Source organism: Plecotus auritus (genome assembly GCF_963455305.1).
Source record: "Plecotus auritus genome assembly, chromosome: 14".
In the NCBI taxonomy this organism is placed as follows: Eukaryota; Metazoa; Chordata; class Mammalia; order Chiroptera; family Vespertilionidae; genus Plecotus; species Plecotus auritus.
This window is the reverse complement of record NC_137780.1, coordinates 994,384-1,019,332: the sequence shown is the minus strand read 5'-3', so window position 1 is coordinate 1,019,332 and position 24,949 is coordinate 994,384. Positions and strand designations below refer to the sequence as shown.

Genomic DNA, 24,949 nt, shown 5'->3' with positions numbered 1-24,949 from the left:
TGACTTCCTGGTTCCTAGGTCGATGCTCAACCCCTGAGCCACACCAGCTGGGCCTGAGGATATTTTATCCATTGATTTTTTTTTTTTTTTCCAAGAGAGAGTGCGGGGAGGGAGAGAAAGAGAGAAACATCGATGTGAGAGGGACACATCAATTAGTTGCCTCCCGCCTGCACCCTGGCCGGGGTAGGGGATCAAGTTCGTAACCAAGGTACATGCTCTTGACTGGGAATCGAACCCGGGACCCTTCGGTCTGCGGGCCGACGCTCTAACCACTGAGCAGCCGGCCAGGGCTCCCTTGGGTTTGAAATAGGAGCCCTGGTCTGGGAGAGCACCTGGTTCAGCCTCTCCACCTGGGAGTGTCAGGTGGTCAGGACCCCAGACAGGTTGTTCCTCACAGACCCCGAGCCCCCGGGCCCCAGGGGTGGCAGAGGGGCCGGGACCCTGGGGAGCCCCCGGCCGGGGGGGGCGTCAAGCCAGCACCCACGCCGACCGGTCTGAGGCGGGGCTGGGCGTGAGCGGCCCACGTGTGGCAGGGAGCAGGCCCGGGGGGCGGGGGGGGGGAGAAGGGGGGCAGACGGCTGCGTGCTCTGTCCTAGTCCGAGTTGGATAAGATGACATTCCTGCGGGCTGTGGACACCCTGGCCGGCGCCGTCCGCGCCCAGGCCAGCGGCTCTATGAACGATTACATATCCAAGACCCTGCTGGCCAAGAAAATCGAGGTGAGGGAGGCCCGGACGGGCTCCCCGGGGAGGGAGGTGGTCCCCCCGGGCTGAGGGCGCAGGTCCCAGGCCAGAGGCCAGCGTCTCTCTGATGGGGATCCCTGCCTCTTCCGGGCCCCCCCAGACCCTGATGCTGGAAGAGGGCGGCGGCGAGCTCCTGACCAGCAGCGTGCGCCAGCAGGCCATGCTCTCCATCGTGGCCCTGAGGTCTCTGGCCGTGGGGTTTCCCTGCTCAGAACACTGCGTTGGGAGGAAGGGCAAGGGTTTTGGGGTGTGGGTGGCAGGGCCCCATGACTGCCCCCTCATCGGCCAGCATCCGGGGTGGGGGTGGGAATCCCCCGGTTTCACTACCGGGAGCCTCGAGGACGTGGGTGTGGGGAGGGCTCTGAGGGGAGGCCCAGGAGAAGGGGTTCGGGGCTCAGGTCCCCGTTGTTCCCTGTGCCCCCGAGACAGCAGCTGAGAAGGTCCCAGGCCCAGAACCCGGCGCCCCCAAGCGCCCCCCCACAGCCCCCCTGTCCTTCCTGGCACCCCCAAGCACCCCCCACAGCCCCCTGTCCTTCCTGGCGCCCCCAAGCGCCCCCCCACAGCCCCCTGTCCTTCCTGGCGCCCCCAAGCACCCCCCCACAGCCCCCTGTCCTTCCTGGCACCCCCCAGCGCCCCCCCCACAGCCCCCTGTCCTTCCTGGCGCCCCCAAGTGCCCCCCACAGCCCCCTGTCCTTCCTGGCGCCCCCCAGCGCCCCCCCACAGCCCCCTGTCCTTCCCGCTGCCCCCCAGCTCCCCCCCACAGCCCCCTGTCCTTCCCGCCGCCCCCCAGCGCCCCCCCACAGCCCCCTGTCCTTCCCGCTGCCCCCCAGCCAGGTGGACCCCCCACAGCCCCCTGTCCTTCCCGCCGCCCCCCAGCCAGGTGGACCCCCCACAGCCCCCTGTCCTTCCCACCGCCCCCCAGCCAGGTGGACCCCCCACAGCCCCCTGTCCTTCCCGCCGCCCCCCAGCCAGGTGGACTCCCCCACAGCCCCCTGTCCTTCCCGCCGCCCCCCAGCGCCCCCCCACAGCCCCCTGTCCTTCCCGCCGCCCCCCAGCGCCCCCCCACAGCCCCCCGTCCTTCCCGCCGCCCCCCAGCCAGGTGGACCCCCCCTTCCACCTGGACCAGAAGCTGGACCTGGCGAGCGCGGCCGTGGCCTGCGTGTTCTCGCTGCCGCTCATTGTGCCCAGCCAGGACCGGAAGGACAGCGCCAGCCTCTACCTGCAGGTGAGCCCCCACCTCTAGGGGCACCCCGACTCCCAGGGCAGCCCCCGTCGGGGAGGAGCTGCTCCCACATAAGCAGTCCTCAGCGCTGGAGCTAGTGCCAAGGGAGGACCCTGGGTCCGAAGTGCCCAGCCTGGTGCCCAAGAGCGGGGCCAGCCCCGTGCCGCTGAGGCCCGTCCCGAAGGCCGGCCCCCGGAGTCGAGTGGAGGCCTGAAGAGGCTAGGAGAGCCCCCCACGGCTGGCCCGTCCCCGGAGAGCCCCCCCCCGAGCCCCGAAGAGCAGGGCCCAGACTCCCAGGGCGGAGCCAAGACCCTCAGAGACCAACAGGGTCCCCAAGGGGCCAGCTGGTCCTGGAGGGCAGAGCCGGGTCCGCACAGGCCTGAGCGCGGCTGAGGGGTTTGACCGCATTTGGTGACTGAGCGGAGCAGAGGGGCAGGCCCGGCTCAGCTCTCAGGAGCAGACCGCCTCTTCCCCTCGCCAGAAAAGGGACGTGTGCTTTTTAAAAGCAACAGGGTGTGCCCTCACCGGTGTGGCTCAGTGGCTAGAGCGTCGGCCTGCGGACTGAAGGGTCCCGGGTTCGATTCCGGTCAAGGGCATGTACCTTGGTTGCGGGCACATCCCCAGTGGGAGGTGTGCAGGAGGCGGCTGATCGATGTTTCTCTCTCATCGATGTTTCTAACTCCCTATCCCTCTCCCTTCCTCTCTGTAAAAAATCAATAAAATATATTTAAAAAAATAAAAAATAAATAAAATCAACACGGTGGTGGCTTCCCAAGTGACACATCCCCATTCCGCCCCCCCCCCCCCCCCCCCCGAGAAGGAGATGCCCTTCTCCTGGCTCAGGAGGCCGACCCACGTCCACACAACCATGCTTATGTGACTGCACTAGGTGCACACACAGGCCCGCCAGCCCCAGCACGGCCACTGTGCTGAGCTGCGTTTAATTCGTCTGATAAGTGTGGGCTGTGTGGACTTTTAAAATATATATTTTTATTGATTTCAGAGAGGAAGGGAGAGGGAGGGAGAGAGAGAGAAACATCCATGATGAGAGAGAATCATGGACCGGCTGCCTCCTGCACGCCCCACACTGGGGATGGAGCCCGCAACCCGGGCGTGTGCCCTGACGGGGAATCGAACCGTGACCTCCGGGGTCATAGGCTGATGCTCAGCCGCTGAGCCACGCCTGTCTCAAGAGCAGTCGAGTGAGAAAACTCGGGTTCGGACCGATAGAATACCAAATCCCCCCGGTTTTTCGAATAGAAGTTCCCTCGATCCAGCAGAACGACTCTCATGGGGAGGGTCCCGGGGCTGTGTGCGTGGGGAGAACCCCGACATGTCCGCCTTCCACTCCTTGGCCTTCCTTTGGGGCGGGGGGGCCCGGTCCAGCCTGCGGGAGGGCCGGGAAGGCTGGCGCTCTAGGAGACTGGAGTGTGGCGGCCGAGCTGGACCGGCCCCCACGTTCTTGGCCCCTGAGGAAGGCCTGGGGGGTGGGGGGCTGCCCAGGAGCCGATGGGGACACCATGGCTGTCTGTCCCTCAAACCCCACGTGTCCTGTTTGTCAGACGGTCCAGGCCTTGGACGACATGCTGCAGGCCCTGGTGATGGACGGGCTGGACCCCAACATGGCCATGCTGCAGAGGATGCTGGAGGTGAGTGCCGGGAGATCGCACAGGGACACGGGGTGGGCGGGGTGGCCCTCCAGCCCAGGGGTGGGGAACCTTTGTTCTGCCGAGGGGCCTAGCCCCCAACAGCTGAGCCCAGTCCAAGGGGAGTCCAAACACCCATTTGGATATGTACACGGAGTGGCCAGATGATGATGATCTCTGAACACATAATAATCTGGCCACTCAGTGTGTGTGTGTGTGTGTGTGTGTGTGTGTGTGTGTGTGTGTGTGTGTGTATTAGAGGTCCGGTGCATGAATTTGTGCATGGGTGGGATCTGGCCAGCCTGGCCAGGGGAAGGGGACATGGGCGGTTGGCCGGCCTGCCTTCTGGTCGAACTCCTGGTCGAGGGGACAATTTGCATATTAGCCTTTTATTATATAGGATGTACACTGAGTGGCCAGATTATTATGTGTTCAGAGATCATCATCACCTGGCCACTCAGTGTGTGTGTGTGTGTGTGTGTGTAATTTTATTTATTTTTATTTTGTTAATCCTCACCCGAGGCTATTTTCCCATTGATTTTTAGGGAGAGGGAGAGACAGAGAGAAACATCGATGTGAGAGAAACACATCGATTGGTTGCCTCCTGCAGGCGCCCCAACCAGGGCCCGGGCCGGGGAGGAGCCCGCAACCAAGGTACATGCCCTTGACCGGAATCGAACCCGGGACCCTTCGGTCCGCAGGCCGACGCTCTATCCACTGAGCCACAGCGGCCAGGGCCCATCTGTGGGTCTCTTTGGCCGCCAGGGATGCGGGCTCAGGCCGAGGTAGGAGGGGCCGAGGCAGGGAGGTGCTGACGCCTCTCCTCCCTCCAGATCATGCTGCCGTGGCTCACGTTGTCGGAGAAGGAGCAGGAGCAGACCCGGGCCGCGTACACCATCGCCCACATGCTGCGGTTCACCTGCAACTTCCCAGAGCTGCTGGTGCGTGTGGGCGGGGCCGGCGGGCCCAGCGGCCTCTCCGCGCACAGACACCCGGCTGAGCCTGTGGCTCTGAGGGCAGCGCCAGAGGGTGCTCAGGGCACCGATCTTTCCCTGTGTCCTGCCTTCCCTGCTCCTGGGGGGCATTGCCCTCGGCTGAGTGATCCCCTATGGGTGGACGCATTGGTGGGGGACCTTGGCCTAGACCTAGGTCAGCCGTGGGCAAACTACGGCCCGCAGGCCGCATCCGGCCCGTTCGGCTGTTCTATCCAGCCCGCGGAGCCGAAAGAGCAGAGGGTTCTCTTGCTCTCCCCTCCGCTCCTTTACTTTGAATTTATATTAGTTCACACAAACACTCCATCCACGCTTTTGTTCCGGCCCTCCGGTCCAGTTTTAAGAACCCATGGTGGCCCTCGAGTCAAAAACTTTGCCCACCCCTGACCTAGGTCCACAGCTAATGGGTTTCAGGTTTTTTTTTTTTGTTTTGTTTTGTTTTAATTTTTATGGATTTCTTTGTGTGTGTGTGTGTGTGTGTGTATGTGTGTGTGTGTGTGTGTTTTAAAATATATTTTATTGATATTTTACAGAGAGGAAGGGAGAGGGATAGAGAGCTAGAAACATCGATGAGAGAGAAACATCGATCAGCTGCCTCCTGCACACCCTCCACTGGGGATGTGCCCGCAACCAAGGTCCATGCCCTTGACCGGAACCGAACCCGGGACCCTTCAGTCCGCAGGCTGACGCTCTATCCACTGAGCCACACCGGTTTCGGCGAGTGTGTGTTGTTTTTGTTGTTGTTGTTGTTAATCCTCACCTGAAGATATTTTTCCATTGATATTCAGAGAGAGTGGAAGAGAGAGGCAAACACGGAGAGAAACATCGCTATGAGAGACACACATCCATGGGTTGCCTCCTGCACACGCCCTCAACCAGGGCCCAGGCCGGGGGTAGGAGCCTGCAACCCAGGCATGTGCCCTTGACCGGAATCGAACCCGGGACCCCAGCTCCGCAGGCCGACGCTCTATCCACTGAGCAACACCGGCTGGGCGGTTTGAGGGGTCTGGCTGCCCCATCTCCCTGGGGGTTGAGGCGGAAGGGCTCTCTCCCTGTGTGGGGCCGGCCAGGTGTGGGCAGGTGATCGAGTGAAGGTTGGGGAGGGTGGGGGCTGGCGGTCCTAGTGGGGAGACGCTCCCTCCGGGAGGGTGCCCCGGGGGACCGCCGCCGCCTCTTCCCGCAGCACCTGGCGGACTTCTCCATCAGCGGGAGGCTGATGGGCACCTTGGGCATCTTGTGCATGAGCCGCAGCCCCAACGTCAGCGCGGGGGCCTCGGAGGGGCTGCATTACCTGTTCAAAGTGTTAGTGCTTCACAGAAGTAAGTGGTGGGGGTCTGGGGGGACCTGGAGGGCCTGTGACTGCAGCTGGGGGGGACCCAGGGACCCACCAAACCCACCACCCCCCGTCACGGGGTCAGGCCCAGTGAGGGACAGGTCCCGATGGCTGGGCACTGGAGAGCTTTCGCTGTAGGAACTCAAAACCCATTGCTGGTGCAATGCCTGCTGCTGTTAAGAGATTCTAGAAGATTCTTTTTTTTTTTTTAAATATATTTTATTGATATTTTACAGAGAGGAAGGGAGAGGGATAGAGAGTTAGAAACATCGATGAGAGAGAAACATCGATCAGCTGCCTCCTGCACACCTCCTACTGGGGATGTGCCCGCAACCAAGGTCCATGCCCTTGACCGGAATCGAACCCGGGACCCTTCAGTCCACAGGCTGACGCTCTACCCACTGAGCCAAACCGGTTTCGGCGAGATTCTAGAAGATTCTTGGAGGGAAAAATGGGCGGGGGGGGGGGGGGGAGGGAAGGGGTTATACTTGCCGCTGCCTATGACAGTGGTCGGCAAACCGCGGCTCGCAAGCCACAGGCGGCTCTTTGGCCCCTTGAGTTTTTAGCAGAGGCTAGCTTAGGAGTACCCTACTTCAGTTAATAACAATGGACCTGCCTATATAGTTTAAGTTCGAAAAATGTGGCTCTCCGAAGAAATGTCAGTCGTCGTGCTGTTGATATTTGGCTCTGCTGACGAATGAGTTTGCCGACCGCTGGCCTGTGAGATCACCTTGGGTCCTCAGCACTTGAGCCTCAACTGCTGGGTGTGGTTCAGAAAAAGAGACTCCTTTTTAGGGGAACAAACTGGGAAATCCTGGCCTGGACTCTCTCTCCGGACCTGGACGCTCTCTCCGGGCCTGGATTTTCTCAACACTGGGAAAAGCAAAGATACAGGCAGCCACTCAACGCTCACAGGGGTGACAGAGGGTTTGCAAATACCCCCAAGGGAGTTTTAGAAAACTTGGCTTTTTAATTCTCCCCCGGGGATATTTTCCCATTGATGTTTAGGGAGAGTGGGAGAGAGAGGGAGAGACAGAGAGAAACATCGCTGTGAGAGAGACACACACACCCATGGGTTGCCTCCTGCACACACCCCAACCAGGGCCGGGCTGGGGAGGAGCCTGCAACCCATGTGCATGCCCTGCCCGGAATCGAACCCGAGACCCTATCCACTGAGCCACACCAGCCAGGACTCCCTTAGCTGTGTGTGATTCGATAGGATGTTTGCCGAGCCGTGGGGGTGGGACAGTCCAAGTGCCTGCCCACCGGGTAGGGGGTCGGTGGCCCCAACCGCCTCCCCCTTGCACAGCTCCCCGCCCGCCCCCCCCCGCCCCACCCTCGGCCCGGCCCTGGGCACGCTCCCCGCGCCGTGGGTCACACGTCAGTCCATCCGTGGAACCCTGCGGATCTGAATGGAGGGGCAGGGGGCTCGGCTGTGCGCCTTCTCCCCGCGGAGGCCCTGCCCCTAATGGCTGTTCTGGGTTCAGGTATGAAACATAAGACAGAGCTGATCCTGAAGGATCTGCAGAAGCACTTCCGTGGGGAGTGGCTCATCTACATCGAGGACCTCACCATGGTAACGCTCCCTACCCAAGGCATGGGGGGTGCCCGGGTGGGGAGCGTGTGCAGGGGAGAAGGAGGGCCTGGCTGGGGCCACAGAGGTGACCCCGCCCCCCCCCCCACACACACACAGACACACACACAGACACACACACAGACACAGCGGCATGTCCCCAGTCAAGGCCCATTCATTCCCCTAGCTCAGTGGTCGGCAAACCCATGAGTCAGCAGAGCCCAATATCAACAGGACAACGATGGAAATTTCTTTTGAGAGCTAACTTTTTTAAACTTAAACTTCTTCTAACGCCACTTCAAAATACCCAGGCCGTGGTATTTTGTGGAAGAGCCACATTCAAGGGGCCAAAGAGCCGCCTGTGGCTCGCGAGCCGCGGTTTGCCGACCACGGTCCTAGCTGCACTGGGCTGATTGACGTTTGAGGTCACACCTTTCTCTGCACTGCGGACGGACAAGTCTTTCTAAAATACAAATGCCATCTCGGTATTCCCGTCAGACTCTGCACGGACTCTCGTTTTTTTCTTTTTTAAATCTATTTTTATTGATGTCAAAGAGGAAGGGAGGGGGGGGAGAGAGAGAGAGAGAGAAATATCCATGATGAGAGAGAATCATGGATCGACTGCCTCCTGCATGCCCCCTACTGGGGATGGAGCCCGCAACCCAGGCACGTGCCCTGACCGGGCATCGAACCATGACCTCCTGGTTCCTAGGTCAATGCTCAACCACTGAGCCATGCCGGCCGGGTAGCCCCTGATTTTTTTAAATGTATTGATTGATTTCAGAGAGGAAGGGAGAGGGCGGGAGAGAGAGAAACATCCACGATGAGAGAGAATCATAGATCAGCTGCCTCCTGCACGCTCCCCCCCCCCACTGAGGATGGAGCCCACAACCCGGGTGTGTGCCCTGACCAGGCATCGAACCATGACCTCCTGGTTCATAGGTCAACATTCAACCGCTGAGCCACGCCGGCCGGGCCCTTATTAGCATTGCTCACACTCACCTTGATCAGCTGTTTACCTGATGGGCAGAGGCAGCGGGCGTCTTGTGGGTGGTCCCCTGGCCCCCGGCCACGGGGCCAGGCCGAGTGGGGACTCAGCGCCAGGGGGCGTCCGGAGGATGTGTAGCGTCTGACACAAGGACCTTGCTGGAGACGGTCCGTCCCCTCGCTCTACAAGACCGTAAACTCACTGAGCATCAGACTCACATCCACTGGGGCCCCCTGACTGACTGAGTTCCAGGTTCAACTCGGAAACCCCTTTCGCACGGCCCCCGGTGTCACGTGCTCCGGACCCTCATTCCTACCCGGTACGTCAGCGCTGGAGGCCCCTGGTGCTTGGCCTCCCACCGGGAATAGCCAGATGCTGGCCAGGGACCGGCCCCCGCTGCACCCTGGTGGCTGGACTCTGGGTGCCCGGAGGCCTTGCGGGGGGGGGGGGGGGTCTCAGGGCTGGGAGGCCCCACGGCAGCGGCCACGGCGCCTTTTCTTTCTCCAGTTCTTCAGGGAATTCCTGACCCCGGAGGAGAGGATGGACGCCATCATGGTGTTCATGGAGGCCATGGCCAACGCCAGGGAAGACAACGTCAGGGCAGCGTCCAAGATCCTAAGAATGACCTTGACGTCCTCGATGCCGGAAATCGGGAAGGTAGCCGCCGTGAGGGGCCGGACGGTTCAAGGTCAATGTCAGGGTTCCTCCTTCCTGTTCTTCTTTTTTTTTTTTTAAATCTTTTTATTGATTTCAAAGAGGAAGGAAGAGGGGGATCACCAGTAGGCTGCCTCCTGCACGCCCCCTACTGGAGATCAAGCCAGCAACCCCGGTCAGGACACACGCCCGGGTTGTGGGCTCCATCCCCCGTAGGGGGCATGCAGGAGGCAGCCGATCCATGATCCTCTCTCATCATGGATGTCTCTGTCTCTCTCTCTCTCTCTCTCTCCCTCTCCCTTCCTCTCTGAAATCAATAAAAATATATATTTTTAAAAATTTATTTTTCAATTTCCATTGATGTGCAATATTATGGGAGCTTCAAATCCTCCTTCCTGTGCGCCCCGCCCTCCGCAGGGGTGCCCAGCTATGGGGGTGTTGGGCTATGGGTCTCCTGATGAGCGGGGGTTGGGCATCCAGGAAGGAACCTCTGTCTCCCTCCCCATCCCCCCCCCCCCCCCCCCACCTCAGGTCCCGGAAATCGTGGAATTCATTTACCACAACATGAACCGAATCACCGAGGCCACGGCCCAGGAGACCATGAGGAAGGCCCTCCAGCTGCTGGCCCAGGCCTACGCCGATGACGTCATCCTGACCTTGCTCAAGATGCAGGACCAGTCTCACAGGTGGGCCCCCAGCCAGCCCCACGCGCCAGCCCCACGGGCTCTGATGCGCTCCTTTCTCAAATGGATCCGACTTCTTTCTGTTCTTAATCCTCACCCTCCCTCACCGGAGGATGGTTTTCTGTTGATTTTTCCATTGATTTTTAGAGAGAGAGTGGAAGAGAGAGAAAGACAGAGAGAAATATTGATGTGAGATAAACACATCAACTAGTTGCCTCCTGCACGCGCCCAGACCAGGGGGGAGCCTGCAACCCAGGTAGGTGCCCTGGGCCGGAATCGAACCCGGGACCCTGCGGTCCACAGGCGGACGCTCTATGCACGGAGCTTTCACCGATTTGCTCCCCTGTCGGGTTTCTGTCCCCACTTCGCTTACTTCTGCTGCGTCCGGGTGGTGGCCTTGTCCTGCCCGCTTTGAGTTTGACTGGCACTGGGCCGGGGAGCCGGTGGGGCCGTGGAGGGGGACAAGGCGCTGCGCTTCTGCCTCCGCAGGGGGAACCGCAAGCCCTGGGAGATCCTGGCGTCGATTCCCCAAGGCTACGTGGTGATCATGGAGCACCTGCTGCGGAGGCTGACGCTGCACCTGAAGCGCAGGGCCCCGGAAGCCAGTGACAGGACGCGGATCTCCCCGCTGATAGTAGGCGGGACGCCGGGGCTGGGCGGGGCGCTGTGGCAGGATGGGGCGCTGTGGCAGGATGGGGCGCTGTGGCAGGACGGGGCCCTGTGGTGGGGCTCTGTGGCTGGGCAGGGGCCCTGTGGCTGGGCGGGGCTCTGTGGCGGGGCCCTGTGGCGGGGCGGGGCCCTGTGGTGGGGTGGGGCGCTGGGATTGGGCGGGGCGCTGTGGCTGGGCGGGGCTCTGTGGCGGGGCCCTGTGGCGGGGCGGGGCCCTGTGGTGGGGTGGGGCGCTGGGATTGGGCGGGGTGCTGTGGCTGGGCGGGGCCCTGTGGCTGGGCGGGGCGCTGCGTCTGGGCGGGGCGCTGCGTCTGGGCGGGGCGCTGCATCTGGGCGGGGCCCTGTGGCGGGGCGGGGCTCTGTGGCTGGGCGGGGCCCTGTGGCGGGGCGGGGCCCTGTGGCTGGGTGGGGCCCTGTGGCTGGGTGGGGCCCTGTGGCTGGGCGGGGCCCTGTGGCTGGGTGGGGCGCTGGGATTGGGCGGGGCCCTGTGGCTGGGCGGGGCTCTGTGGTGGGGCGCTGCGTCTGGGCGGGGCCCTGTGGCGGGGCGGGCTCCTCGCTGCCAGGCCATGCTGACCTGAGCTCCTTGGGCCTCTACCTTCTCCTCTCGGTGTTTGGTGGGACATTCCAGAGTCTGGGGTGCGATGCAGTCCACCGTGCCTCGTAGGGGACAGGATAGCTTCTATTTCTCCCTGGGTGGGCTTACGGAGGACCGACACCCCCAGGCCCTCGTTAACTCTCGAGGCCAGTGAGACAATAAGTAACGGGCAGTGACGGGAGCACTTTAAAATCATGGCCTTCTGCACAGCCCGTGTGGCTCAGCGGGTGAGCGTTGACCCAGGAACCAAGAGGCCTCCAGTTCCATCCTGGTCAGGGCGCATGCCCAGTAGGGGGCGTGCAGGAGGCAGCCAGCCAATCAATGGTTCTCGCTCATCATTGATGTTTCTCTCTTTCCTTCTCCCTTCCTCTCTGAAATCAATAATTAAAAAAAAACCACACAAAACATTCTAAAGAAAAAGGAAAAAAGAAATTAAAATAATAGCATTCTAGGACTTTTCCTTGATTTTTTCTGGCTCTCACACCTGGGGTTTCTGGACCAGCCCGTCATGGTCACTGTGGGTGGAGGTCTCCTGGTGACAGAACCCGAGAGCTGAGGCCAAGGATGCCCACGTGCCCGCTCTCCGGCCCCCCCCCCCCAGGCCACCAGGGCCATCCATGAGCTGCTGCTGGAGCCCTGCCGGCGGATGGAGGTGCAGATGCTGTTCCCGCCGCTGTTCATGGCGCTGCTGATCCAGGCGTCCTTCCTCGTGGTGGAGGGGGGTGCGGAGGCCTTCCAGAGCGACCTGCATGTCTCCAAGTGGATGGACCCCGTCAGGTACCTCTGGTCCCCAGGGCCCACTCTCTGAACACCCCCATCCAGGTATCCCCTGCCACCTCCCGACCCCGTCACACCCCTGGCCAGGACACGGGGTTCCCCACACCCCACTGTAACAAGTTTCAGTGGGCTTTTAAAATTTTTTTTACGTTTTATTGCTTTCGGAGAGGAAGGGAGCGGGAGAGAGAGAGAGAGAGAGAGAGAGAGAGAGAGAAACATCCATGATGAGAATCATGGATCAGCTGCCTCCTGCACGTCCCCTACTGGGGATCGAGCCCACAACCCGGGCATGTGCCCTGAGTGGGAATCGAACCCTGACCTCCGGGTTCATAGGTTGGTGCTCAACCATTGAGCCACACCGGCTGGGCTCAGTGGACTTTTTATTTTTTTTAATTTAATTGTTAAATCCTCACTTGAGGATATTTTTCCATTTATTTTTATTTTTATTTATTTTTTAAAATATATTCTACTGATTTTTTACAGAGAGGAAGGGAGAGGGATAGAGAGTTAGAAACATCGATGAGAGAGAAACATCGATCAGCTGCCTCCTGCACACCTCCCACTGGGGATGTGCCCGCAACCAAGGTACATGCCCTTGACCGGAATCGAACCTGGGACCCTTCAGTCCGCAGGCCGACGCTCTATCCACTGAGCCAAGCTGGTTTTGGCTTCCATTGATTTTTAGAGCGAGTGGAAGAGAGAGGGAAAGACAGAGAGAAATATTGATGTGAGAGAAACATATCGATGGGTTGCCTCCTGCATGCACCCCGACCAGGGCCCGGGCCGGGGAGGAGCCTGCAACCAAGGTACGTGCCCTTGACCGGAATCGAACCCGGGACCCTTTGGTCCGCAGGCTGATGTTCAACTACCGAGCCAGGCCAGCTGGGCGCCGTGAACATTGTAGAAGACTTTAGTTCTGGCTACTGGGCCAAGGCCGAGATTCTGTGCCCACAGCCCTGGACTCAGGCCCTGCCCCCTGCTGGCTCCCTGCCTCCCCGCGGGGCCTCGTCCTCGTGTGAGTGAGACGGTAACCTGCGTCTCCAAGTGCTGCCTCACCCCCAGCAGATCTCAGGGAGTTTCCAGTGGGCGGGCGGGGGAGGGGAGATGAGGGGAGGCTGACCCCTTGTCTGGTCTCGGTCCCACCCCAGCTCCACCGTGGAGGCCCTGAAGGCCCTGATGTGGAGCACGGGGTATGGGGACTACGTGTCGGACGTGCAGACCCTGGAGGGCTGGGAGCTGCTCACCTGCCCTGAGAGGCACTACGAGGGCGTCACTGTGCTGGCCAGGTGAGCCCGCCCTGTGTGCCTTCCCCGGGCCCCCTGGGTGCCCCTGTGTGCCTGCCCCGGTCCCCGCTGGAGTGCCCCTTCGTGCCTGCCCCGGGCCCCCTGGGGTGCCCCTGTGTGCCTGCCCCGGGCCCCCTGGGTGCCCCTGTGTGCCTGCCCCGGGCCCCCTGGGGTGCCCCTGTGTGCCTGCCCCGGGCCCCCTGGGTGCCCCTGTGTGCCTGCCCCGGGCCCCCTGGGGTGCCCCTGTGTGCCTGCCCCGGGCCCCCTGGGGTGCCCCGGCTAAGCCTGGGCTGCGTCCCTGGCCCCAGCCCTCCCGTGGGTGACCCCTGGGTGCCCCTGCTAAGCCTGGGCTGCGTCCCTGGCCCCAGCCCTCCCGTGGGTGCCCCCGGGTGCCCCTGCTAAGCCTGGGCTGCGTCCCTGGCCCCAGCCCTCCCGTAGGTGACCCCTGGGTGCCCCCGCTAAGCCTGGCTGCGTCCCTGCCCCCGGGCCCTCCTGTGGGTGCCCCTGCGGCCAGGCCTGACGCAGCCCCGCCCCAGGGCCATGGTGAGCAGGGAGTGCTGGCACAACTGCCCTGTGTTCAGCCTCATCATCCAGCTGCTCCGGGAGCAGGACTACAGGGACCACCTCACGGCCTTCGTGCTCCTGACGGAGGTGGGTCTTCCAGCTGTCAATCAAAGGTGCCCAGCAGAGGCGTCCGGTGTCAACAGTGCCGCTGCCACGGGGGCGCACGCAGGAGCACGGGCACGTTCCCGCCAGTGTGGGTCCGGAAGCCAGCGCAGCTGGTTTGAACGTGTCTGGTTAGCTTTGGTCTTTTTTTAAAAAAATATATTTTATTGATTTTTACAGAGAGGAAGGGAGAGAGATAGAGAGTTAGAAACATCGATGGGAGAGAAACATCATCGATCAGCTGCCTCCTGCACACCTCCCACTGGGGATGTGCCCGCAACCAAGGTACATGCCCTTGACCGGAATCGAACCCGGGACCCTTCAGTCCGCAGGCCGACGCTCTATCCACTGAGCCAAACCAGTTAGGGCAGCTTTTGTTTTTTTAAATTGAATTTCAGAGGTCATATGGACACGTGTAAACGTATGCAAATATACACATGAAGTCACGCATGCTGTGTTCTTTTTTGTTGTCCCTTTAAAAAAATTTCCCATTTTTGCCTTCTCCCTCCTATTCCATCAGTCTTATGCCCCGTCTCCACGTCCCCCAGGTATCTCGTAGGCACGCAACCGAAGCCACGTCCTACCACAGTTTTCCCCAGGCTCACGTGATCACACACAGACAGATCTGCATCTCTAGGTCCCTATCTATCTGTCTATCATCTATTATCATCTTTATCTACCCATCCATCTATCATTTATCTATCTCTATCCATCTATCGTCTATCTATCTATCTATCTATCTATCTATCTATCTATCTATCTATCTATATCTACCCATCCATCTATTATCTATCTATCTATCTATCTATCTATCTATCTATCTATCATCTATATCTACCCATCCATCTATTATCTATCTATCTATATCATTCATCTATCATCTATCATCTATCTATCATCTATATCTACCCATCCATCTATTATCTATCTATCTATATCATTCATCTATCATCTATCATCTATCTATCATCTATATCTACCCATCCATCTATTATCTATCTATCTATCTATCTATCTATCTATCTATCTATCTATCTATCATCTATATCTACCCATCCTTCTATTATCTATCTATCTATCTATCTATCTATCTATCTATCTATCTATCTATCTATCTATCATCTATATCTACCCATCCATCTATTATCTATCTATCTATATCTATCTATCTATCTATCTATCTATCTATCATTCATCTATCATCTATCATCTATATCTATCTACTAGAGGCTCAGTGCATGGATTCATGCACTGGTGGAGTCCCTAGGCCTGGCCTGCAGGGATTGGGCTGAAACCAGCTCTCCAACATCCCCCGAGGGGTCCCAGATTGCGAGAGGGCGGTTCTTGGGTGACGCATCCCAGAATCAGGCTCCCTCCTCTCTGGTTCCGGGTGCGTCCCCCGAGAACCGCGGCTGCCAGTGACTGCAGCTCAGCAGCTCCTGCGTTGAGCGTCTGCCCCCCTGGTGGTCAGTGTGCGTCATAGCTACTGGCTGGTCGGCCAGTCGGCCGGTCGCTTAGGTTTTTATATAGAGAGATTATCAACATCACCTATCTCTATCATCTATAGAGGGATCCATCGGCCATCTATGCCTGTCTCTCTATCACCTGTCTACCTACCTACCCTCTCTGAGTGCGTTCACTCCTCCAGCACCCCGGTGGGTGTCACAGATGCCTGAGGCAAACTTGTAAAATAAACCAAGGGCCCCGGAGACACAGGGTATGGAGTTTCCTTCCCTGAGCTCGGCCTCTCGCCGGTCCCCGCCCCGGCCCTCAGCACAGGCCTATCCTCATGCCCAGCCAGGAGCCCAGGTTCCACGCCTCCTTCCATGCCCACCGTCTCCATCTCTCTCATCTCCTTCGCCAGCTGCTCCAGTGCCCAGATGTGGCGGCCACTGTGGACGACGCCACCACCCGCGTCCTGGCCGGCTGGTTCCAGTGCGAGGAGCCGGTCACGGTGAAGCTCCTGCTGCGGGCGGCCGAGACCCTCGCGCTGCACGGAAACATGGTGAGGGGGGCGGGCGGCTCCCTCCGGCTGCCACCCAGCCGGGGCCAGGACGAGAGCCTGGTCTCCCAGGCGACCACGGCCGGGACCTGCGGGCGGGGCGGAACCGGCACCAGCATCCCTGGGTCGTCCCTCCGCAGACCAGGCAGCTGGGCCTCCTGCAGCCTTACGTGCTCAACTGCCTCCACGCGGAGGACCACGGGGTGGTCACGGAGACCTTCCGGGTCCTGATGTGCCTGGTGCAGCATCTCACCTGGCGGAAGTCCCCCTCCTTCCCGGTGCAGCTGGTCTTCACGCTCGGGCCCTTCTTCGAGGCGGTAGGCCCCCCCCGCCCCCCCGCCACGGCTCATTGCCCAGCTCCAGGCAGCTGGGGAGAGCAGGGGTGTGCGGGCGGGGGGTTGGGAGGAATGATCTGGAAGGCCCTGCTGGCTTGGCATGGATGCCATTCTGTAGGGGCTGATGGCTTATGTCCTCTCTTTCTTCTTTTTTCTGAAATAGATTTTGAAAAATATATATATTTTATTGATTTTTTACAGAGAGGAAGGGAGAGGGAGAGAGAGTCAGAAACATCGATGAGAGAGAAACATCCATCAGCTGCCTCCCGCACACCTCCTACTGGGGATGTGCCCGCAACCAAGGTACATGCCCTTGACCGGAATCGAACCTGGGACCCTTGAGTCCGCAGGCCGACGCTCTATCTGCTGAGCCAAACTGGTTAGGGCCTAAAATAGATTTTTATTGATTTCCGAGAGGAAGGGAGAAGGAGAGAGAGAGAGAGAGAGAAACATCAATGATGAGAGAGAATCATGGATGGGCTGCCTCCTGCACGCCCCCAACTGGGGATGAGGAGGTGCATGCAGCCCCGGCATGTGCCCTGACCGGGAATCAAACCGTGACCTCCCGGTTCATAAGTCAGTGCTTGACCACTGAGCCACGCCAGCCGGCGGCTTATGTCCTCTCGAATAAGGATTGTGAACGGGGAGAAGGGGACAGTGTCGGTGGGGAAGGGAGGGGTCTGGGGGGCCATGCGGTCCGGTCAGGGGGGTGAGATCCCGGGGGCAGACCCCTGGTGACGGGTGGACGAAGGCAGAGCGTGTCTTCTCACTCAGGAGTCGGAGCACCTGCGCCTGAAGGCCTTTGAGATCTACGGGACGCTCTTAGCCAAGGTCAAGAGGTCATTCCTCGTGTCCCCCCTGAAGCACCAGCTGCGCAACTCGCTGGTCCTCCTGGTGGCGCACCTGGCGGACAGGGACTCCCGCGTGGCCCAGGTGAGCACCAGGCCGGTTCCCACAGGAGGCGATGCCGCTGGGAGGGGGAGTGCTTGGGAATGGCCTCAGCCTGTGGACTGAAGGGTCCTGGGTTCGATTCCGGTCAAGGGCACATGCCTGGGTTGCAGGCTCGATCCCCAGCAGGGGGCGTGCAGGAGGCAGCTGATGGATGTTTCTCTCTCATCGATGTTTCTCACTCTCTCTCCCTCTCCCTTCCTCTCTGTAAAAAAATCAATAAAATATATTTTAAGAAAAAGTAAAGTCAATCCCCCGCCAGTGGGAAAATTGCCTGGAGACCCTGCCCTTCTCCCAACCCTGGGTGCCCCCTTCCGGCGTCTGCCCCTCTGCGTGCCCCTCCCAGCCCCGCTCCCAGCTCTGGCCTCCCTCTGCCCAGATCTGCCGGCTGGCCCTCTGCCGCATGGCCTCCATCCTGGGCTGGTGGCGGCTCCGCGCCGTGTTCGCCAACAGGGACCTGTGGACGATCCTCAGAGCCCTGGTGAGCGGCGGCCTCCGTGGCCGGGGACCCAGGTCGGGGTGGTCTCCCTGCCATGTGGGGTCTGAGCTGACCGGGAGCCTGTCCCCCAGCTGGAGCGGGAGGCCGGCCGAGGCCAGCGGCTGCTGACGCAGAGCCTGGCCCTGCTCCGGAGCCCGCAGGCCCCCGTCCGCCAGGCCGCCGTGTGGTTCACAGGTGGGTCCCCTCTGCTCCCAGCCACTCTGTCCTCATCCCGGGGGTCCCCCTGCCCCCCAGCAATGGCCTGGCCCCGGGACTCAGGGTCTGGGGCGGGGAGGACTGTCCCGGCTGCTCCCTCGGCTTCGGGAAGCTCCTTTCTCGGGCAGAAGGGGCCTCGTCCCGGGAGGCTGGGCCAGCAGAGTTCCCAGGCGGCAGGTGTCAGGGCTGGGGGTCCCCTGTCCGTCCCCCCGCCCTTCAGAGAAGCAGGGACGGTTCAACTTCCTGGGAAAATCCAAAGGGGAGGCTGGCGTCCATGTCCAGTTTGGGGGGGAGAGATGGACCAGGGGCGGGAGGGAGGGGCTGCGGAGGGGCCCCGAGCAGGTGCAGCCAGGCCCCTCCCCCGCCTCCGTGGGGCCCTGAGGTGCCTGTGTGCCCCGCAGGCCAGATCATCCAGAACCTCGACGTGGCTGAGGCCGGTGACATCGAGGAGGCCTGCGTGGGTGAGTGGCAGAGGGGCTCCCGAAGTCCCCCCCCACCGGAGAGGAGGGACGGGAGAGGCGCCATCCCCAGGGCGCCGAGGTTTGGGGTGCTGGTCAGGGCCCTCCTGCCCCCCATGTCCACTCACTGACCCCACTCCCACGGAGCCGTAGACTGTCCATCGGACCCAAAGGTTGGTCGTGGGCGTGGGACCCGACGCAGCTGGCCTGGTGGGCTCCCCCTCCCTCAGCCTGTGGCAGGTACGTGGTGACCAAGCAACGTGGCCCCCAGAGGAACTGAGGCTCCTATTTCAACGCCACCAGCACCGCCCGCCCCCCCACTCCTGTTTCTGTGCACAGCTTCCCTGGGGAGCCCCTTCCCCCTCCCAAGGCCTGGCCCCCCGCTCAGCCGCCAGCGTCTCTGGGCCAAGTGCCCGGCGTATCTTTCTTTATTTAAAAAAAATATATTTTATTGATATTTTTTTTTACAGAGAGGAAGGGAGAGGGATAGAGAGTTAGAAACATCGATGAGAGAGAAACATCGACCAGCTGCCTCCTGCACACCTCCCACTGGGGATGTGCCCACAACCAAGGTACGTGCCCTTGACTGGAATCGAACCTGGGACCCTTGAGTCCACAGGCCGACGCTCTATCCACTGAGCCACACTGGTTAGGCCTCTTTTTTTAAAAAATATTTTTATTGATTTCAGAAAGAAAGGGAGAGGGGGAGAGAGAAAGAGAGAGAGAGAGAGAGAGAGGAACATCAATGATGAGAAAGAATCATGGATCGGCTGCCTCCTGCACGCCCCCCACGGGATCGAGCCTGCACCCCGGGATGGAACTGTGACCTCCTGGTTCGACCCCTCAGCCACGCCGGCCGGGCGCACCCGGCGCTTCTGTTCCAGCCCTGAGGTCCATGTGCGAAGACCCCGACCCCACGGTCAGCTGCCTCGCCACGCAGACCCTGCACGTCCTGGAAGCCAGCAAGAGCCGGCCGGCCCGAACCCGGACCCCCTGGTTCTGCTGCTGGAGACGCTGAGGGAGCCCCTCCGGACCGGCCAGCGGACGCCGCACCCTCGGGTGGCGGCCCAGAGCGGGCGGCTCCTGAGCCCTGGGCTGGAGACAGAGGCGTGGCCTGCACAACCTTCACAATTAAAGGAGGAACTTCTGCCCTGGCCAGTGTGGCTCAGTGGATAGAGCGCCCGCCCAAGGACTTGAAGGGTCCCGGGTTCGATTCCGGTCAAGGGCGCGTACCTGGGCGGCAGACTGGATGCGTGTGGGAGGCAACCAACTCCTGTGTCTCTCACATCGATGTTTCTCTCTCTATTCCTTCCACTCGCTCTAAAAACCAGTGGAAAATACCCTCAGGTTGGGATTAACAACAAGAAAGGAGGGACCGCTGTAGGGCAGGCCTCCTGGACTTTCCCCGCGAGTCCGTGCCCAGCCACCCCTCCGCCCTCCCCCGCTCCGCCAGGGGCTCTGAGGCCAGAGCCGGGGATTCTTGGGAATGTTCACCCGCCTTCCGTCCAGGGAGCTGATGCGTCCAAGCTGAGCTGGGGGTTCTGGGTGGGGCCTCCTGGGCCAGCCAGTCTCCGCTGGTTTAGGCCGGAGAGGGGTTGATGAAAGGGCATTGCGAGCTCGTACAAAAACCCCCGGGGCGGCCGCACCCCCACCGGAGAAGGGCCCCCAGGAATCACACCCCCACCGGCCATGGTCATTCGGGTTTTATTATGACAACTTCCGAGGGCGCACACATCCGGTCTGGGGACAGAACTGTACAGCGGGAGGCTTAAATAACTCTCATACACTATGTACAGTCGCGGGCGGAGGTACAAAACGTACGTACACCTTGTGCTGGCCACGTGGCGCGGAGCCTGCGGCATGGGCGGGCAGGGCAGGGCAGGGGCGGCGGCTAGAGAAGAGCTGGTGGGCGGGGCCGGCCCGGTTCGCCGCAGAGGTCTTCTCTGACCCTCTGGCTCTTCTTCGTGGGGCAGGTTCCACTCCCGGGCACGGACCTCAGGTCGTGAGTGGGTCCCCAGGACTGGCCTGGGGTGTGGTCGGGTCGGGCTCATCTGAGTGCTGGGGAGGGGTCAGGGGTGGGGGGGTAGGATGAAGTTGCCACAGAAGAGAGAGAACTTTCCTTGTCCATGGGAGGGCAGGGATCTGGGGGGCCAGGAGAGGGGGTGAGGCTCGGGGGCCGGGCCTGTGGGGGGCGCGGCGGCCGAGCTAAGAGTATGAGAGGCAGCTTCCAGTTGGGGACGGCAAGGGGGGCGGAGGCCCCCCCCCCCCAGTTTGGGCCGCCCCCTGGGAAGGAGCCCAGAGACTCGAAGGCACAGCAGGGGCCGAGGCGGCTGGAGGGGTGGTGTCCAAACCCCACCCAGACCGCAGGGGAGGGAGCCCGGGACAGCTTCTGATGGAGCTGGGCACTGCCCCCGCCCCCCCCCCCCCCCCCACATCCCAGCAGCGGCCACCTGCGTTCTCAAGCAGGCCAGCGTGAGAAAGTGTGGTGAGAAAGTGCTGGCCGCAGCTGTTCCATGCCCCAGCCCCAGCCCCAGCCCCAGAGGACAGCAGGCGTCCTGGGCTGCAGCTGCTGTGAGGGGCGGGGGTGGTCCCAGCCTCTGCCCCTTCCTCCTGCCTGGGCAGCCTTCAGAGCCAATGCCAGCGAGCGCTGCCGGGGGAACTCCATTGAAGCCAACACAGAGCGGTTAATACTGCGACCGGGGCGGGGTCCAGGACTGCGCTGAGGCGGCCCCGGGCAGCAGGCTGGGGGGGGGGGGGGGACACTGCCCTCCAGGCGCCCCCACCCCCTCTGCTTGCCAAGGGGCTTCAAAAGCACTCGTAGGGGCCCGACCGGCGAGGCTCAGGGGCTGAGCATCGACCTAGGAACCAGGAGGTCAAGGGGTCAATTCCCGGTCGGGGCACAGGCCCGGGTTGCGGGCTCCATCCCCAGGGTGGGGCGTGCGGGAGGCAGCTGGTCCATGATTCTCTCTCCTCGTGGATGTTTCTCTCTCTCTCCCTTCCTCTCTGAAATGAAAATTTAAAAAGCACTCACAGGGGTCAAGGGATGTGGGTCCGGACTCACAGGGACCCCGCATGGGCTCAGGCATGGAAAGATTTGGGGTGCGGGGGTCCAGACAGGGTGCTCGCTCCCGGGCCCACGGCACACCCAGGTGGCCTGGCCTCAGGTCCTTGGGGGGGTGGCGGGGAGGGGGTACAGAGGAGGAAGAAGACGTGGCCCCAAATCAGGCTGAGCCCCGGGCGAGGCCTGGTCTGAGCGAGGGCCGGCCCCCCAGATGTGGCAGCCCTGGTCCAGTCTTGCTCAGAGCCTCCCAGCCCTGCGCGCTCAGCTGCCCGCCGTTGTGCTCAAACCACAACCAATTTGTGCTTCCGACGCGAGGGATACGTGTGCAGGGAGGCGGCGGGGCCCGCCCCCAACTGTGCCCCTGGCCTCCCCCAGGCGCGGGCGCAGAGGCTGGAGCTGGGGGAGCTCGGAGGGACTTCAAGTGTTGCTAGGACGGCAGAGGCGACGCCGTGAGGTAGCGGACCCGTCGGGAACAGCAGACAAGCACCATCAGGCCTCCAGGTCACCCCCGCAAGGTCACCCCGGAAAGGTCACCCCGGAAAGGCCGCCTGCGTGCGTGACGCCGGCAGCCACAGCGCCATCGCCCCAGGCTGGGCCCCCGCCCGCCGCCGAGGATAGCAGTCTCTCTCTGAGTCTCTTCGTCGTTTTGAGAACATCATGCATGCACATTTTCCTTACAGGGGGAGCTCTCTGTTCAGGTGGGGGGGCCGGGGAGCAGGGACGCCCCTGGAGGGCCGGGAGAGGGGTCTCCAGCGTGGAAGGCAGATGGTCCCACAGGTAGGCAAAGGCGTGTCTGTCAGCACGAGGGAGAGTTCACACGCCCGCCCGCCCAGCCAGCCACTCACAGCAGGACCCGGCCTGGGGCGGTCCCAGCAGGTGCATTCTGTTCACAGCTGAGACCACCTCCCTGCCAGAGCGTCACGGCTCGATTCCTGGTCGGGGCAAGGACACGGGACTGGGGGGCGGGGGGAAAGGAGGGGCGGCATCCGAGCTGCTTCCCACATTGCCCCACGGGGCCCTGGGCTGGGGGTGGGGCACCCCGCCTTCTGGGGGCCGTGGGCTTGAGACCCCCTGAGTGAGAAGACATAGGAGGCTGGTGTCAGGGTGCCCAGCGTGGGTGCCGGGCCCGGACGGATGAGGAAGGCACTGGAGCACCAGGCGGCCGGGAGGGAGGTCGGGTCCCCAGGGTGGTCCCCGGGGCAACGTGGGGTCAGCCTGAGCTGCAGTCAAGAGAGGGGGTGGCCCCGAGGGCTGGCGGGGTGGGTCCCCGGTGGGGTTCCTGGCCCCCCAAAGCAGAGGGACAGCCACGTGGAAGAAACTTCAAGTCCATTTCCAGGAGGCGAGAGCAACCCATACAAATAAATAAGGAGGGATGGCTGCCCGTCTGCCCGAGGGATCTTTGCAGCGGCCCCGCCTTGGCCCCGTCAGAGAGGGACCCCGAGAATCGCCGGGGCGGCTGGGAGCGGCGCCAAGGGGCTGAGCTGAGCGGCAGGGCCAGCTGCCTACCCCTGTTGGCGTGGTTACCTGAGGTCTGTGGTTTGGGCTCAGAGGCAGGTGCAGTGTCCAGAGGCTGGGGTGGGGGTGGGGGCTGCCCGGCCAAGGAGAGAAACAAGAGGGGGAATGCCCTTGGGCGTCACAGCTTAAATGTCCCCCCACTTCTCTCTCCCCAAGAGGCGGCGGGAGGAAGGCTGGGGGTGGGGGGCAGTCAGGGGTCATGTCCATCATCGGAGGTCGAGGGGGGAAGGAGAGCAGGGAGGGGCCATAGCCACGGTCCACACCCAGGCCGCTGGCCCCATCGGCCACGGTGTCCCCTCCACGCCTTCCAGGCTGTGGGGGGGCCAAGGCCAAGGCTTGGGGTGTCCTCCGACCTCAGCCCTAGGGTGGGGCCCGGGGTAACCGCCGAACGCTCCAGAACTTCACCGTCAGGTCACTGCGGAGGACAGCGCACGGCTGGTCAGCTCGGACGCGGGCCCGGCCGGCCATGCCCAGGTGCCCCCAACTCCCCAGAAGAGGCCGGGGCCCAGGGGCGGGCTCTGTGAGGCCGAGGGCGGAGGGTGCCGGGCAGAGGGAGGGAGAGGCCTGCTTTTCCTTATTGCGAGTTTTCCCCGCTGCTGTTCGGTTCCGTCCAGCCCCGGACGGGCCCCCACGGCCGTCCACTGCCTGGCCCCCTGGCCCGGGGTCTGTCCCGCTCACTGTTCATGCTCGGGAGGGGGGCTGGTGGAGGGGGGCTGGAAGGAGGGAGGCTGGAAGGAGCCAGGAGGAGTAAAACAGACTCGTACCGTGGAGAAGCAGCTCAGATGGAGGTGGAGAGAGGGGGAGAGAGAGGGGGAGGAGGAGAGAGGAGGCGGGGTCAGGGCAGGGTGGTGGCTCGGCCCTTTATGGCCAGGACCCGGCGTGGAAGGCAGGGGGTGAGTCCCGGGACGTAATTCCACAGCTTTACCCGGCAGTCACTGTCGGGGAGAGAGGGGGAGAGAGGCAGAGAGGCAGAGAGGCGGAGCACGAAGACGGGAAGGGAGGGGGGAGAGAAGGGTCAAGGTCAAGGTCAAGTTCGGATCCAGAAGGGAAGAGAAGAGGCTTTTGTGAGTAGCACCCTGTGGCCCGGAGTGCCCGGGCGTCCCCTGGACGGGGACGGGGCTGGGTCAGATGGGCGGGTGGGCTGCGCTGTGATGGAAGATACCTGGACAGGTGTGAGGGCAGCCGGGGGAGGGGGGCTGCTGTGTGTGTGTAGGGGGGCTGGTGGGCAAGGCCTGGCCGGGCCGGCGCCTGCCTGCTGCCCTGCCCCTGGGCCCTGGGGGTCCGCCCGGCACCCCCCCTCCCAGCCCGTGGCCCTCACCGGGCCGGCACACCGCCAGCCCCGCCGGCCCGCCCACCTGGAGGCCGTGAAGATGTGCTTGCTGTTGGTGCACAGGGCGTTGATGGGGCTGTCGTGGCCCTTGATCTCGCCGACGGGCGTGAAGTTGTCCACGTTCCAGACCTTGACGAGGCCCGCGCGGCAGGCGCTCAGCAGCATGGGCCGGCCGGGCACGAAGGCCAGGGCGCACACCCAGTCCTTGTGCGCGTTGGGGATTTGCTGCGGGGAGAGGGGCGGAGGGTGAGGGGGTGAGGGCCGGTGGGGACGCGGGGACAGGACCCGCACCCGGCAGCCGCCTGCCCCTCGGCCTCCCGGGTCCCCAGGAGCCAGGGCCCCAGCCGTGCCGGGACTTCCGGGCCCAGAGAAGGATGCTTCGACCGTCCCAGGCTCGAACCCGAGACCCTGGAGAAGCGGCCATCCGCCCTCGGAGGGTCAAAGAAAACCAATGCTCCCCTCCCCGGCTCAGGGGTGGAGCGTCGACCTAGGAACCAGGAGGTCACAGTTCAATTCCCGTCAGGGCACAGGCCCGGGTTGCAGGCTCCATCCCCAGCAGGGGGCATGCAGGAGGCAGCCGATCCATGATGCTCTCTCATCATCAATGTTCTCTCTCCCTCTCCCTCTCCCTCTCCCTCTCCCTCTCCCTCTCCCTCTCCCTCTCCTTCTCTCTTCTTCTCTGAAATCAATTTAAAAAATGACAGGGACGGGCTTCCCTGTCAAGCCCGGGGCAGGGGAAGGGGAGGGGAGGGGAGGCAGGCGAGGGAGGGGGTGCGGGGTGC

The 24,949-nt window shown here is 62.2% G+C and overlaps 2 protein-coding genes across 4 annotated transcripts in view; one reads left to right on the top strand and one right to left on the bottom strand.

Annotated features, from left to right (window-relative positions):
- Positions 1-611: 611 nt before the first annotated feature.
- LOC308238739 (maestro heat-like repeat-containing protein family member 7) lies at positions 612-19,279 on the top strand (the record flags this gene model as incomplete). The annotated part of the gene is made up of 20 exons (XM_080651064.1): positions 612-719; positions 844-926; positions 1,839-1,968; positions 3,528-3,614; positions 4,445-4,552; positions 5,787-5,922; positions 7,424-7,512; positions 9,005-9,154; positions 9,683-9,837; positions 10,324-10,468; positions 11,700-11,875; positions 13,024-13,161; positions 13,740-13,809; positions 15,689-15,829; positions 15,967-16,143; positions 16,936-17,094; positions 17,489-17,590; positions 17,680-17,782; positions 18,205-18,264; positions 19,146-19,279. 20 exons carry the CDS (start codon positions 612-614, stop codon positions 19,277-19,279), a joined length of 2,451 nt encoding a protein of 816 aa, XP_080507190.1.
- A 670-nt stretch (positions 19,280-19,949) lies between these two features.
- KIF21B (kinesin family member 21B) overlaps positions 19,950-24,949 on the bottom strand; it is a 41,262-nt gene continuing 36,262 nt past the window's right edge. The window contains exons 34-36 of one of the 3 annotated variants that reach the window (XR_013959611.1): positions 24,193-24,392; positions 23,602-23,772; positions 19,950-23,252 (exon numbers count right to left, since the gene is read on the bottom strand). Coding sequence is in view for 2 of the 3 variants with exons in the window: in XM_080651082.1 (XP_080507208.1) it covers positions 23,673-23,772; positions 24,193-24,392 (300 nt within the window). In the remaining variant the exon portion in view is untranslated. Of the gene's footprint in view, positions 23,773-24,192; positions 24,393-24,949 lie in introns of all 3 variants that reach the window. The other 2 variants (XM_080651082.1, XM_080651083.1) reach the window with 2 other exon arrangements.